This window comes from Rhodamnia argentea, chromosome 10, assembly GCF_020921035.1.
Source record: "Rhodamnia argentea isolate NSW1041297 chromosome 10, ASM2092103v1, whole genome shotgun sequence".
NCBI lineage: Eukaryota > Viridiplantae > Streptophyta > Magnoliopsida > Myrtales > Myrtaceae > Rhodamnia > Rhodamnia argentea.
The window spans coordinates 13732763-13746608 of record NC_063159.1 but is presented as its reverse complement, the minus strand read 5'-3'; the positions used below and the strand labels follow the sequence as shown (position 1 = coordinate 13746608).

At 42.4% G+C, this 13846-nt stretch overlaps 3 protein-coding genes across 3 annotated transcripts; all 3 read left to right on the top strand.

Annotated features, from left to right (window-relative positions):
- Positions 1-1140: 1140 nt before the first annotated feature.
- On the top strand, positions 1141-3453 carry LOC115734120 (protein POLYCHOME). Its single transcript, XM_048286145.1, has 3 exons — positions 1141-1296; positions 1469-1891; positions 2642-3453. Exons 2-3 carry the CDS (start codon positions 1502-1504, stop codon positions 3029-3031), a joined length of 780 nt encoding a protein of 259 aa, XP_048142102.1. The 5' UTR covers positions 1141-1296; positions 1469-1501; the 3' UTR covers positions 3032-3453.
- Positions 3454-6790: 3337 nt separating this feature from the next.
- Positions 6791-8593, top strand: LOC115730090 (beta-amyrin 24-hydroxylase-like). Its single transcript, XM_048271830.1, has 3 exons — positions 6791-6997; positions 7082-7702; positions 7958-8593. Exons 1-3 carry the CDS (start codon positions 6791-6793, stop codon positions 8591-8593), a joined length of 1464 nt encoding a protein of 487 aa, XP_048127787.1.
- A 2159-nt stretch (positions 8594-10752) lies between these two features.
- On the top strand, positions 10753-12646 carry LOC115731935 (3,9-dihydroxypterocarpan 6A-monooxygenase). The gene is made up of 2 exons (XM_030662609.2): positions 10753-11686; positions 11782-12646. The coding sequence occupies exons 1-2, from the start codon at positions 10778-10780 to the stop codon at positions 12415-12417; spliced, it is 1545 nt and encodes a 514-aa protein (XP_030518469.2). The 5' UTR covers positions 10753-10777; the 3' UTR covers positions 12418-12646.
- Positions 12647-13846: the final 1200 nt, after the last annotated feature.

The following is a 13846-nucleotide window of genomic DNA, read 5'->3' as shown; positions in this document are numbered from 1 at the left end:
GAAATTCAAACAGCCAAAATGACTGCTCGACAAATGACCAAATATGCCGTGCCTAGGGAGGGGACAAATGTGCCTTTGTGTTCTAAGAGAGCGTTAGGATGTTAGTCTCTCTCTCAAAGTTCTGAAGCATGAATAAATATTAATTGACAAAAAAATAAAATAAAATAAAAATAAATGTAGAATGTTGAATTGATAAATAACATAATAAGAAAAGATTAAAGAAAAAGAAACATTAGGGTTACTTTAAACTTTCTTAGACTTCAATTGAGAAAAGGCTACTAAATTGGTGTTTTCCGTGTCTAATTTCTATAACTTCCTAAGCAAAGTGCAAAAAAAAAATGTCAACTAAATAAATGAAATGAGGGAAAAAAAAAAAAGAATCGTTAGTTTAAATTCAATGCTGGATATGCTGTGCCTTAGGGAAAGACTAATAATAAGTCTGATGTTCCCGTTTTTTATTTATTTATGGTAGAGTGAATATTAATTGACAAAAAAAAAAATAAATGTAAAATATCATAAATATAAAGATAAACAAAATGATAAGAAAAATAAAAAAAATATATGTGTTATGGTTAGATAATCGATCATGTAACAGTTTTGGGAGACTGTTAGATTAACAATCTACTTTGAACTAAAAAATATATTGTAAATAATAAAAAAATTATTAAGGGCTCTACTTTTTTTTTTTTTATAAGAATTTGTACTCCAAATTATGCTAGCAAAACCGTTAGGGTAATATTAGACTTCAATTGAGAAATTCACGTACCACAAAAGACAGATCCACTTAAAAGTTAACTCTTTAAATTCTCGATCTCGACCCAAAAAAAACAATAAGATGAAAAAGACCGTTATGCCCTTTTCTCGTAAAACAGCCTTATGCGAAATTCAGCTTTTTCTTTCTTATGGAAGGGAAGGACAATTGAGTCATATCATTTGGCGAGCCAAATTCCTTCGATGCCCCACCCAGGGTTAGCGCACGTGGCACAAAGTCTTCGGAGTGATGTCGTGGCAACTTGTTCAAGACTCGAAACGACTTTTCTCCTTTTTTTAGTTGAAAGAGCTCGCAAACGGCTCGAACCGCCCAAATGCGAAATTTTGAAATTTCAATTTCAGAAAAATTTAGACGGAGCTCCAAGCTGGAAAACAAACCTCCTCCTCCTGCATCATTTTTTTGCCTCATGCCGCCCATTCATTCCCCATTTGAAAAGAGCGAAACTTTCCGCTGATTTCACCTTCGAAATCGCAACCCACTTCAGCAAAAAACCCTCCTCGAATGCCATCGTCGACCTCTCTCAAGGTTACGTCCCGACCCCACCTTCTCCTTCGCTCTTGCTCGGTTCACTGCTTCGTTTAGCAGGTTTCACTGGCTCAGGGAGGGCGCATCTGGGCTTTTGCTGAATCGAGCGAGCGTTCGTGCTTTTTAAGATTCGATTTCTGTTTGCATTGGTTGTCTTCTGATGGTGCGGGTTTTCCGTTCTCTCTCGATAGCAGGAGCTTTGTGATGCCGCCGGAATCGAGGGACAGGCTCGTGAGGGTGGTAGATGTGGCCGCGGTGTACGCTCGAAGGCGAGCGGGTATACTTGGAGCGCTTGAAAACGAGCCGGAGTTGGGTTCGAATCTCTTCGAACCCATGGTGGCGCGGCGAACGGCTGGAGTCGTGGGAGCACGGGCGCCGGTGGGATTGGGCCGCGGTGGTGCGGTTGGCCGGGCCGTTTTGGGGACTCCAAGAAATGTGATCGGGCGTGGCAGGAATCTGTTTGCGAGTCCGTTGGTGGGAAGGGAGAGTACGCCCTTGCCCGGTAGCACAAGGAGAGGCCGGGGGCGTCAGGACAGTGTTTTGCCTCCTTGGTACCCGAGGACACCACTGCGCGATGTGACATCTGTTGTGAGGGTAACGAGGCTTTTCAGAGTAGTAATTGCTCATTCAATGTGTCTGGTTTGATTAAAGTTTTACGGCGCGTGCATGCTTTCTTGTGTTGTCTGGCAATTAACGCTGGTTTTTTTTGTCTACTTTCTTTCAATCGTTAGGCTAATCACCAATTTGATCAGCAAACTAGTTGAGTGGATTCTTGCTTAGAATGGCATTTGATGAACATATAAATTTCGCCTGGTCTGATCTAAACTCTGGATGATTTGTATTCATGCCTGCAGAGCATTATGCAAATCTAGGCTAATTGGCAATGAAATGCCAGTCATATACTTCTATGAGCGCTTTTGCCACTAGTAATTCAATGTTACAGCTCGTGTCGAGTTGCTAGATTGGTGAGAACTGAGGAGGCAGTTGTGAAGTGTTTGGTAATGTTTATTTGGTTTACATCACCAATCAGCGTGGTAAACGTTTTGGCTCTGCTCATTACGAATGTTAAGGCTTTGTTCCCTTCTTTCTCTCCAGTTCCTTGAAGGAATTAAACTCTGCATATCATAGTCACAACTCTACATCTGTTTGCGCTAATTTATCGTCCTTGTGTTTCTCTTCAATAGTCTTCTTTCTTGGTGCTGCGTATCATGATTTCACAGTTTATTCCTCATTATGCAATTGATACCACTTCAGAATTTTTGCTTAACTGCCTCTGCAGATCCATATCACTACATTCCTGCACAATTATGTGGGTGCTGGTCTAATATCTTCTCTTAAATTCAGGCGTATGAAAGGAGAAGGGCTCGGCTTTTAGAGACTGAAGGGCGTCAAGCAGATAGTCCTGCAACCACTGAACTGAGCATCGGTGAATCTTCTGTACCACGCGTGCGTGCTCCCCTCGAGCACGACATTTCTCTGCACACCCCTGGTCCAGCAGTTGCAGAAAAGCCTCGCCCGCTTTCTGTAGGCAAAGTGCCGAAGATACTGCTCGACATTACCAACCAGACTCGTGCTGCCGACTCAGAGTTCCTCACACCCCAGAAGAAGCTTCTGAATGAAATCGACACAGTCGAAAAAGTGGTAATGGATGAACTAAGGAGGCTCAAAAGGACACCGGCAGCTAAAAAAGCAGAGCGCCAAAAGCGAGTTCGTACACTGATGTCGATGCGATGATGCATCGCCATGATTCTGGACTACAGAAGACTTAGACAGGCCTTAGCACATTTAGATCAATAATCGGTTGAAATAGTCCTTATTGGTGGAAGATCTAGTTCACCATTTTTTTCTTTTACCCCTTTAGCCTCTAGCTGAAGATCTTGGTATAGGATCAGTAGGCATTTTTCTGTCAACAAGTTGCTGAAGATCTTGGCATAGGATCAGTAGGCACCCTGAGTCAGTCTTTTTTTCATTTTCTGGAAGGCCTTTTGTGAGCTCCATGGCGATGTTTCTGAAACACAATGTACATAAGAGAACTCACGTGTTTGATTGTTTGCTCGAGGTCTGTCTGCATACTTTTGGGCATCTGCATAAATAGAATCCAAGCATCATTTTTACTAAATGAGAGTTCTCTTCTGACAGTTCCCTGGATAGATGGCCGAATGTCTATCCATTCATATTGAGGAAGACAGGGTACATGCACCATGATCTGTTCATGTAGATTGACGCAATGGGAATGGTGATTCCATTTATTAGAGTACAGCATCTGTCTTTGGTATAGAACGTCCTTAAGGCTTTATTATTTCGCGAAAAATGAATATTTTGAAAAACATTTTTATTGTCCATGAAAACGTTTATACATAATATTTTTATCGGTAATGAAAAAATTTTCATTGATTGAACATTCTAAGGAATGCAATCGATTAATTTTATGAAAATATTTTTTAAATTATTCATTTTTCGCGAAACGAATGGAGCCTAAGTATGAACCATTTGTTATTTTCAAGATAAAATTTTGTCTTCTCGAGGGTGAGATAGCTTAATGAAATCTCAATTAATGAAATCTCAATTAAGAACTTGATTAAATTATCTTGAAACTTAGTTCACCTCCCGGGCATCCTAGGCAGTAATGGCATTACCACAAGTAAAATAAAAAAATAAAATAAAATAAGACACGTGTGGCGATTCTCTAGGATTTATTTCGAACTTATGGCTTATGCCAAGCAAAATATGATGGTACAAGAGACGAGATTCTGTAATAGAAGGCGGCACAAATAAAGCGGAGCCAATCGCTGAAAAATTCAATAGGTCAATTTAAGTAGAATATGAGAAAGGACTCAGTGTGATGGTGTCCCTGCATCAATGGAAACGTGACTTGAAAATTGGACAGGTAATATAACCCGGACATTGGAAAAAAGAGTTGGCTGATTTTTCTTTTTTAGGAAAAATTTCAAATAAAGATCTAAAAGTAAACTTTGTTTTAAAAGAAAGCCTGAAGTGCCCTTCTTTGTTTCAAAGAAAGGCCCCAAAGAAGGGCACGACTGAAGGGCATTTTTGTCACTTACCGTTTAATTTTTTTTTTGCTTTTTTTCTTCTTTTTTGTTTTCCTTTCATTCCTTTTTTGTTTTCCCTTCCTCAGCCCGTGCCGTCCTTAGGCGAGGGCCGCCCACACCACCGTCGGGCGGGGGTCGCCCTCGCCTAGGTTGGTGTCGGGCGACCCTTGCCCGGGCCGGCTTCGCCCTCACCCGATGCCGACGAGGGTAGCCCTTGCTCGAGCCTAGGCTAGTGAGGTCGACGTGGGGTGATGCTAGCCCGAGCAAGGGTTGCTTGATGCCGGCCCAGGCAAGGGCGACCACCTCCCGACGGCAAAATGGATAGTCCTCACCTAAGGCCGGCGATCGCCGAGGTAGGGGAAAGAAAAAGGAAAAAGAAAAAAGAAAAGAAATTGAAAACAATAAAAGAAAAAAAGGAAAAAAAATTAAAATCATTAAAATGTCCTTCGGTCAAGCCTTTCTTTAAAATAAAAATGACACTTCATGCCCTTCTTTGAAACAATATCCACTTTAGGCATTTATTTGAGAAAATCAGAGCACTTTAGGTTTTTATTTGAAAATTTTCTTTTTTTTACTAGCGAGTCTTATTAATAAGTGTTCTCCGAATGGTGATTAAGTTATTTAAAAGTGAAAATAGTACATCTTGAGATACTTTTTTTGGGTCAGAAGGAAATTTTCATTTCACTTGAAAGAAAAAAAGTAGATAGTTTAAAGACAAAACTAATCACAAAACATTACAATCCAGTGCAAATCTGAAAAATAGATCAAGCTGGTATAATCTACAGCAATTACTTCCTTTCAAAAACAGATTTACCATAGCATCATAGCTTAATCAGCGGCCGATCCCCGAAACTTACATCATTATCGGTGATGAACACACACTGAAATCTTTCCCTATAGTACTTACATTTTTGCCAAAAGGCGATACACGCCCAGGTTCAACAACCTCAACACCATCACTCTATAGAGATAACAATAACACTAATATATTGAAAAAGCACAAATAACTAGCTTAAATAAAAAACATAAAATTCTTGCGATATAGATCTAGGGTTCACAAGACGTTCTTGAGATACTTTCAAAATGAAAGAATTATGCATTTTCATAAACTTGCTTAAATAAAAAACACAAAATTCTTGCAATAAATTGAACTCTCTTATTGATACGAATGAATCATCATTTTCGAGACAACCTGGTAAACCGAAACGTCTTAGTAGTCAGAGAAAAAGACAACAAAAGTGATTCCCGTAGTAGTGGTGAGCGAAATGGGAGTAACCTAAGTTGTGGGAGTGCAATATAAATGTCATGCTGCTAGACGAAGCAGTAAAATGCACCATGGATCTAGCAGCCGAAAGCATCACTAGTTTACGCTCTCACCAGAGTAGCATGGGGCACGTGAAATCCCATGTGAATCAGCAAGGATCAAGGCTAAATAATATTGGCCAATTAATCCGCGACAACCAATGAAAAAAAGAAACCGGCTATCCAATTACTTCTTGCTCTTGTGCATATATGTTGCCACCAACCGGCATGCACCTTCGATGGCCAACTTATGCATAAAGGGTTTACCCGCAAATGTAGGTACCTCCGGTGCGAGAAAAGATTAATATTATGTATAAAAATCCACCAATGGGAATCACCTCGGGAATCTGGCAAGTCAACTCAAGACTTTCATTAAACAAAACCATATTGCTCATGCGTTAGTCAGGAATCGAGCTACGAATATATTAATATGCCGGACATGTTAAATGGGTGAATTGGATGAGATTTGGGTCAAGTTGTTAGTAGTCAGACTTAAATAGATCTATTTAACAGGTTTTTGACCCGTCTATTGCAATGGAAATCTAGTGACTAATACCCTACTCTACTCGTATTCCTAAAGCAATTTCATAACGCATACCCAAATTAAGGTGAGATTGCTGAGTAGGTGGCGCCAGATCAAGTGAGGGTAAGAGAGATGAAGAGGGAGTTATAAGGTGGGTGGGATCTAAGTAAGTTGTAAACCCATTTACGATCTATTTACGACTCATTTAACGCTTATATTATGTTTAAACTCATTTATGACATATTTATTAAATTTGAATATAACTAATTCATTTAATAACTCAGCCCATCATATAAGGGTTAAAAATCGAGTTCATGATCTATTTTGAAAGGTCTATTATCTGCATATGTTTTATAGACTAAGTTATAAAAACTATACGGAAAATTTGATAATGCAAGGCAATTTAACCCTTCACTTTCCATTGAATAATATTCATCTTCTCGATCTATGTTATGAATTTTCTTTTTCAATACCGTACTAGGTGAATGCGCTCCTAGCCCTAGGCACAAACTGGGAGCATGTGCTTCTATATATCCTGTGTCAAACCTTCCACGTTCCCTTCAAGTTTCAACCCTACACTTTCACACCTTAAGCACGGATACTGATCTCAGCTCTGCAATGGCGGTCACCAATCTAGATCTCACCCGCTACACCTTCTACCTCACCATCTTCGTCATCTCTTGCTTCCTCTTACGTGCACTCTTCGCAAGGCTGGCCGACTCCTCCTCGTCGTCCCGTCTACCTCCGAGCCCAGCATTATCGCTCCCTGTCGTCGGCCACATCTATCTCCTGGGCTCCTCGCTGCCCAAGTCCTTCCAAACCCTAGCTCGCCGCTACGGACCCCTCATGCGGATCCGCATGGGCACGTCGACCTATCTCGTCGCCTCCTCTGCCGCTGTCGCGAAGGAGATCCTCAAGACCCGCGACGCCGAGTTCTCTTCGCGGTTCGAGATGGGCCCGGTCCAATACAGCATATACAAGCAGACCGGGTTCATCACCGCGCCGTACGGTCACTACTACCGCTTCATGAAGAGGTTGTGCCTGACTCGGCTCTTCGCAGGGTCGCAGCTCGACCAGTTCAGGCGCATCCTGAAGGAAGAGGTCGAGAGGCTTGTGAGGTCAGTGTTGGAGTGCTCCGGCGAAGGAAGATCCTGTGACTTGATGGGGGAGCTGACGACGCTAACCAACAACATTGTCTTCAGGATGATCATGAGTAAGAGGTACTCAAAGTTCGTGGAGGAGGCAAGAGAGCTGAGGAGGTTGGTAGTGGAGATAATGGAGCTCGGAGCGAAGCTTGGGGTGAGCGAAGTGTTCGGGCCTTTGAAGAGGTACGACGTGTTCGGGCATGGGAAGAGGCTGACCGAGGCAATGAGGAGGTACGACGGCGTGTTGGAGAAGATCCTGAGGGATTACGAAGAGAATGTAGACGAGGGTGGTGAGAGTGACCTGCTGGAAATGCTGTTGGGGAGTTGTGGAGATGGTAATGCAGAAGTGGAGGTGACTAGGGATCACATCAAGCACTTCACCTTTGTAAGTTCTTCCTTGGATTATTAATATGTGATGACTACGCAGAACAATTCTTTTGGGAGATTATATAACTCTAATTTGGTAATTAGAAGAGAAGTGCATGTGTATATATAATAATACGGTTCTCTAGTTTTGGTTTAGTTGATTTTAACCGGTACCTCTTTTAAAATTTGATTAGATATAGATGTTCTCAACTTACAAAAAAAAATCGATTATGTCTTTCTCCTTATAATATTTTCCCACTCCCTCATGAAATAGGAAATGCTGACGGCAAGTATCGACACGACGTCGGCAGCGTTGCAGTGGGCCATGGCAAACCTCATCAACCACCGCGCAGTCTTCAAGAAGCTGAGAGACGAGATCGAGTCCGTAGTCGCCCCCGCCAAACTGATCGGAGAGTCGGACGTCCCAAGCCTCCCGTACCTGCAGGCGGTAACGAAGGAAACCCTACGGCTCCACACCCCGACCCCTTTGATCTTCAGGGAATGCTCCCGAGACTGCAAGGTGATGGGCTACGATGTCAAAGCCCAGACCAGGCTGCTGATGAACGTGTACGCCATAATGCGGGACCCGGACACCTGGCGTGATCCCGACGCGTTTGTGCCGGAGAGGTTCTTGGTCAACTCCGGCGACGGTGGTGGTCAGCTCGACCAGATTGAATCGAGGGGTCGAGATTTCAGCTACCTGCCGTTCGGAGGTGGAAGGAGAGGGTGCATGGGTGCATCGCAGGCTTCGATGGTGATGCAGGTCGTCGTCGGGGCTCTGGCCCAATGCTTTGACTGGGAAGTCAACGGTGGTGGGAATGTCGATATAAATGTAGGGTCAGGATTTTCGGGTGCCATGGCGAGCCCTCTCGTGTGCCGTACGATCACGCATTTCGACCCCTTCAAGTAGGAATTTAACTCCAAGGTAAGAAGTTCTCGAGTTTTTTGTGTAATTTATGATCGAATAACTGTTGGAATAACATGCATATCGTGTAAAATTTCTGTCCTAATGGGTGTACGTAACTGAAAGAACTTGATTTAGCTTTTATTATATGGGCATTTGAGATATCAATAATCATTTGAAATGAGCTTCTCGAGCATCTTTGCCATGTTCCAAGAAAATTTGTATAGCTTTCTTAGCTATATCATACGGGTGTTATTATTTTATACTATATGGACTGAATCCAGTAAAAAATATTAAATTATTATTAAAAATTATCAATATCGGTGTCAATCGGGTCACATAAAACGACCAGCATCAATGTTATCTATTTTTGATTAAAATTAGTGGATGGACTGAATTAGCACAAAAGTAAAAGGTTTATGATTTAATTGACAATTTTTTTTTTTAAAACTGAATTGACACAAAATAACAATAGATCTATAACTTGTTTTGTAATTCTGTCCAGCTTGGAGTATAAATCATGTCCATCTAAATTGCATACATATAAATAATCCAGACCGCAAAACAATAACAATCTTATAACAACGATGTTATCTTATAGTTCAGCCACTGGATATCTAATTTTTTACTATAATTATTGGCTATGAAAATCTATACCATCAACTTATATTTCTAATATAGATCGAAAGCTATGGAAAAGACCTGTATTTTTATTTTCATGTCACCTCAAGAGCTCCGTGAATGTATATGTGGACCGACGCATTGCATGATCTATTTATTCAATACACACCGAAATTTTTTCACAAGTTCCTTTTTCAATCGATATGAGAAAGCGACCCATCAAATGTCTAGGTTCGAGGATGATGAAATGTTCAGTTACGAAAGCTAAGTAAATACAGGGACACATAATCTAAAATCGATTGAATCACTGATTACGACGAGATACAAGAACGTGAAAACAACCCCGATAAGTTTACTCATAATCCCATGTAGGGACATGCGCGGATGGCTGTCCTTTTTGGCTCGTTGGACCACCGAAAAGGAGGAGTGTACTTAGGAAAATCTCAAGTTGCTCATCCATTATTTCTATTGAAATAGACGAGGAAAATGTCAACCATCTAGTTTTAGGATGTTTGTCGTCGCATCTACGTTCGTAAGCATGGCTTGAGCACACGATTCCACTATGAGAGATGTCCGATTAGGGTAACATTATAAATCGGAAAAATTATCCAACAAATTCCTAAATCTATTGTACTTTTATCAATTTAGCCCTAAACTCTTTAATTTTGCCAATCGAGTTCTAAACCTTTTCACACTTTTCAATTGAGTACATCCAGCCAATTTTGGCCAGAAATCGTTGATGTGGATGCCGATTGTCCTATGTGGCACGTCCCGTGCTTACATGGATAATTTTAAATGACATTTTAATTTTTTTAAATGTTTTTTCTTTTTCTTTTTCTTTTTTGTCTTCGCCGGTCGAAGCCTTGGCGAGGCCATTGCGGCCTCATGCCAAAGTCGGCAAGGGTCACAAATTCCAAATTCAAACAATATAATATAAAATTTCAATTTTTTTTTAAATATTAGTAAAATTTATCCATGTTAGCGCTAGAGGAAGACAGACGTCCACGTCGGTGATTCCCTGCCAAAATTGGCAAGATGGATTCAACTAGCAAAATTAAAAAAATTAAGATTGAATTGATAAAAATGCAATAGGTGCAGGAGCTTTTGGACAATTTTCTCTTACAAACCCGGGGCTTAATTTCCAGTAGAAAACTTTCATAGATCATGCATCGATTGGGCGAAGATATAATTTCCATGACATGGGGAATAAGAGTCAAGCCCGAAAACACACACGCACTTTCACCCGGGCATAAATATTTTCCAAATTTTACTCGAGGGACGAAAAACTTGCACCACTACTAAGGAAGCATACCTCAATGATATATGTATGTTTCGGAGAATACTTCAATGCATTGAGATCCAAGAAATTTACACTTTATCACAATAATTCCAGCCATTTTTACTTTCAACATGGATTGTATGGTCACGTTGAATTCTTTTGCTCTTTTATTTTGTCTCTTCCATATCGAGCAACGTACCAAAGCGGTATAAATAGTCAACCAGGTTCCATTATATATCATCCTAAACCCATTCATGTACTCCACTACTCCACAAACCACAAAATCTCCCATGGCCGTTGACTCCGCTGACTACATCTTCTTGCTTTTTTTCTTCTTCTTCTTCTTCTTCCTCTTCTCCACTCTCATCTTCTTCATCTTCCGTTCATCCAAGAAAAAGCCCGCGCGAAGCCCCCCGAGCCCGCCGGCCCTCCCCATCCTTGGCCACTTCCACCTCCTCAGCTCCGCCCTGCCCAAGTCCCTCGAGGCCCTAGCCCGCCGCTATGGCCCCCTCATGCAGATCAGCATCGGGTCGTCCCGCTTCCTGGTCGCCTCGGATGCAGCCACTGCACAGCAGATCCTGAGGACCCACGACGTCAAGTTCGCATCCAAGTTCGTCTTCGCGTCCTCCCACCACAACATCTTCAAGGAGGCCGAGTTCGTGAACGCTCCTTACGGTGCGTACTGGAAGTTCATGAAGCGGCTGTGCATGACCAAGCTCTTCGCCGGCCCGCAGCTCAACCGGTTCTCCCACATACGCGAGGACGAGACGATGAAGCTCTTGAGGTCCTTGTGGAAGTGCCACCGGCTCGGCGAGCCGTGCGACCTGAGCACGAAGCTGACCGTCCTGACGAACAACATGCTGTGTCGGATGGCGATGAGCAAGAGATGCTCGGGGAGCGACCATCAAGCGCAAGAGATTAGAGAGATCGTGAGGGACACGATGGTTTGCGCCGCGAGGCTAAGCTTCGCGGAGGTGCACGGGCCGTTGAAGCGCGTTGACCTGTTCGGGAACGGGAAGAGACTGAGGACAGCGCTGAGGAGGTTCGATGCGTTGATCGAGCAGATAATCAAGGAGTACGAGGATGACTGTGGTGAGGCGAGTGAGGAGAAAGATGTGATGGACATCTTGTTGGAGACGTATAGAGACCCAAATGCTGAGACCAGGTTGACCAGAGATCAGATCAAGCATTTCTTCCTAGTAAGTTGATAAAAAAACACTCTCTTTTTCGTCTAATCAAACTAGATATATCCTAAATTTGGAGTAATAACCAGTGTCTTTCGTCGTGGCGAAAGGATCTTCTGATAGCCGGCGTCGATACCACGTCAGCATCCATGCAGTGGGCCATAACCGAGCTATTGAAACACCCTCACATGCTCAAGAAGCTGAGGGAGGAGATCGACTCGGCGGTTGGGTCGACCCGGCTGGTCCACGAATCGGACGTCCCGAACCTGCCTTACCTACGGGCCGTCGTGAAGGAAACCCTGAGGTTGCACACTCCGGGGCCCTTGCTCCGCCGCAAGTGCAACAGCAACTGCGAGATCAATGGCTACGATGTGAAGGTCGGGACCAACATCTTGATCAATGCCTACGCCATCATGCACGACCCGGGCACGTGGGAAGACCCGGATGAGTTTGTCCCGGAGAGGTTCATGGCGGGCGACGGGCATGGTGATGGTCATCATATGGAGCTGAAAGGCCAGGACTTCCATTTCCTTCCGTTCGGCAGCGGAAGGAGGTCGTGCATCGGGGTGGCTCATGCCACGATAGTGATGCACACGGCGATCGGAGGGCTGATTCAGTGCTTCGATTTGGAAGGAGGAGATAAGGTGGATATCAAGGTGGTGACAGGATACTCCGGTACGATGGCGAACCCGCTCGTGTGTTATCCGATCGGACGGTTGAACCCAACCGTCTTGCACGTAAAATAGAGCAACAATGGACTAAAGATATTAACGTGTCTACATCTTCATATCTCTATGTAATGCGAGGATAAATAATGGCTTGTTTGTTTATGCAATGTTGTTCCTGGAGTGTGAAACAGTTTCGTCTTAAGCAATGTGTCTACATCTGCATATCTCCAGGGTTGATGAGACAGTTTATGTAAAATTTCTTCATGGTGGCGGTATATGCTCAAGATTTTCCACTATTTTTTTTTTATGCAATATTGATGTGGCAAGAGGGTATAGCCTATCAAAATTCAAAGCTTGAGGTCTATGTTGAGTCTAGCGTGAGAGTCTAACTATTTGTCAAGGTGTGAAAGTGTGATATGTTAGAATGAGCGTACACAAAATGTTCTTCTTTTCTCTTCGTACTTGGAATTGATCCGTAGATTTTCACAACCTCATGATTGGTGTAGTCCACAGGGGATTTTTAGCTCAGTAACTAGAAGTCATCCGTTCAAATATCACAAATTATGTACAAATTGTTTTGGGTGAGGGCCACATGCACTAGCTAAAATCCTAAATTTAATCGATTCATGAGGTTGGCAAGGTGTTTTTTATGGATCCTTAGAGAGCCGGATATCCACACCCTCGGCTGTGGATTATACAAAAATAATGCAGATTTCACTATATGTCATATTGGACGTTTGGAACTAAATAACAATAATTCCAATTATCATATCCTAACCCAGAATTAATCTGAAGAATTACACCTAGAGCATGTGAGAGCTTAATTCATGGCATCACTACAACCACAACCTTGCGCTTGCCAGAGCACATGCTCTTCTCGTCAACAACATCTTCCAACATCACAAATTAGAGGGTGTGTTGGCAAATCGGATCAGAACAAACTAGCTGGTTCTGGGTGGTTTCGGTGATAGGAGAGAAACTGAACCGCCCGGACCGATATGTGTTTTTTAATTTATTTTTATATTTCTTTTAAATGTGTAAGAAAAGTAATTTATTAAAGCCCTAAACATATCGGTTTAAGCCGGGAACCAAATCGAGACAGACCTGGTTCTTCTTAGGATTTGGGGCACAGCCACAACAAAGGAAACCGTAAAATAAGGAAAAAAAAAACGGACACAAGATTTATCATGGTTCATCTTAAACTAGGACTACGTCCAACAGAAGATTTTACTATAATAAGCACATTGCATCTCTTGTTACATTACTCAATTACTAACAAAAAAAATTATATATATCAATAGCTATTCATTTGCCCAAGCCTAAACAACCACTATAATTAGTACCTCACACCGTGCTTTCTTATCGATGGAGAGTATGACCTACATCCCAACAGTTCTAAGGTGGAATCGGCCCAACCTTGGAATTGATCACCCCACTAATAAGTTGCACTCCTCGACAAATTTATTTGATCTATCTTATTAGTTACATAAAATGAACCGAGTTTTCA

What these genes read in the sequence shown, in the direction of transcription:
- LOC115731935 (XM_030662609.2), top strand. Translation starts at nt 10,778, where the DNA reads ATGGCCGTTGACTCCGCTGACTACATCTTCTTGCTTTTTTTCTTCTTC. An exon ending in AGATCAAGCATTTCTTCCTA is followed by an intron (nt 11,687 to 11,781) that starts GTAAGTTGATAA and finishes TCGTGGCGAAAG; the next exon opens with GATCTTCTGATAGCCGGCGT.
- LOC115734120 (XM_048286145.1), top strand. Translation starts at nt 1,502, where the DNA reads ATGCCGCCGGAATCGAGGGACAGGCTCGTGAGGGTGGTAGATGTGGCC. An exon ending in ATGTGACATCTGTTGTGAGG is followed by an intron (nt 1,892 to 2,641) that starts GTAACGAGGCTT and finishes TCTTAAATTCAG; the next exon opens with GCGTATGAAAGGAGAAGGGC.
- LOC115730090 (XM_048271830.1), top strand. Translation starts at nt 6,791, where the DNA reads ATGGCGGTCACCAATCTAGATCTCACCCGCTACACCTTCTACCTCACC. An exon ending in CCAAGTCCTTCCAAACCCTA is followed by an intron (nt 6,998 to 7,081) that starts GCTCGCCGCTAC and finishes GTCGCGAAGGAG; the next exon opens with ATCCTCAAGACCCGCGACGC. An exon ending in ACATCAAGCACTTCACCTTT is followed by an intron (nt 7,703 to 7,957) that starts GTAAGTTCTTCC and finishes CTCATGAAATAG; the next exon opens with GAAATGCTGACGGCAAGTAT.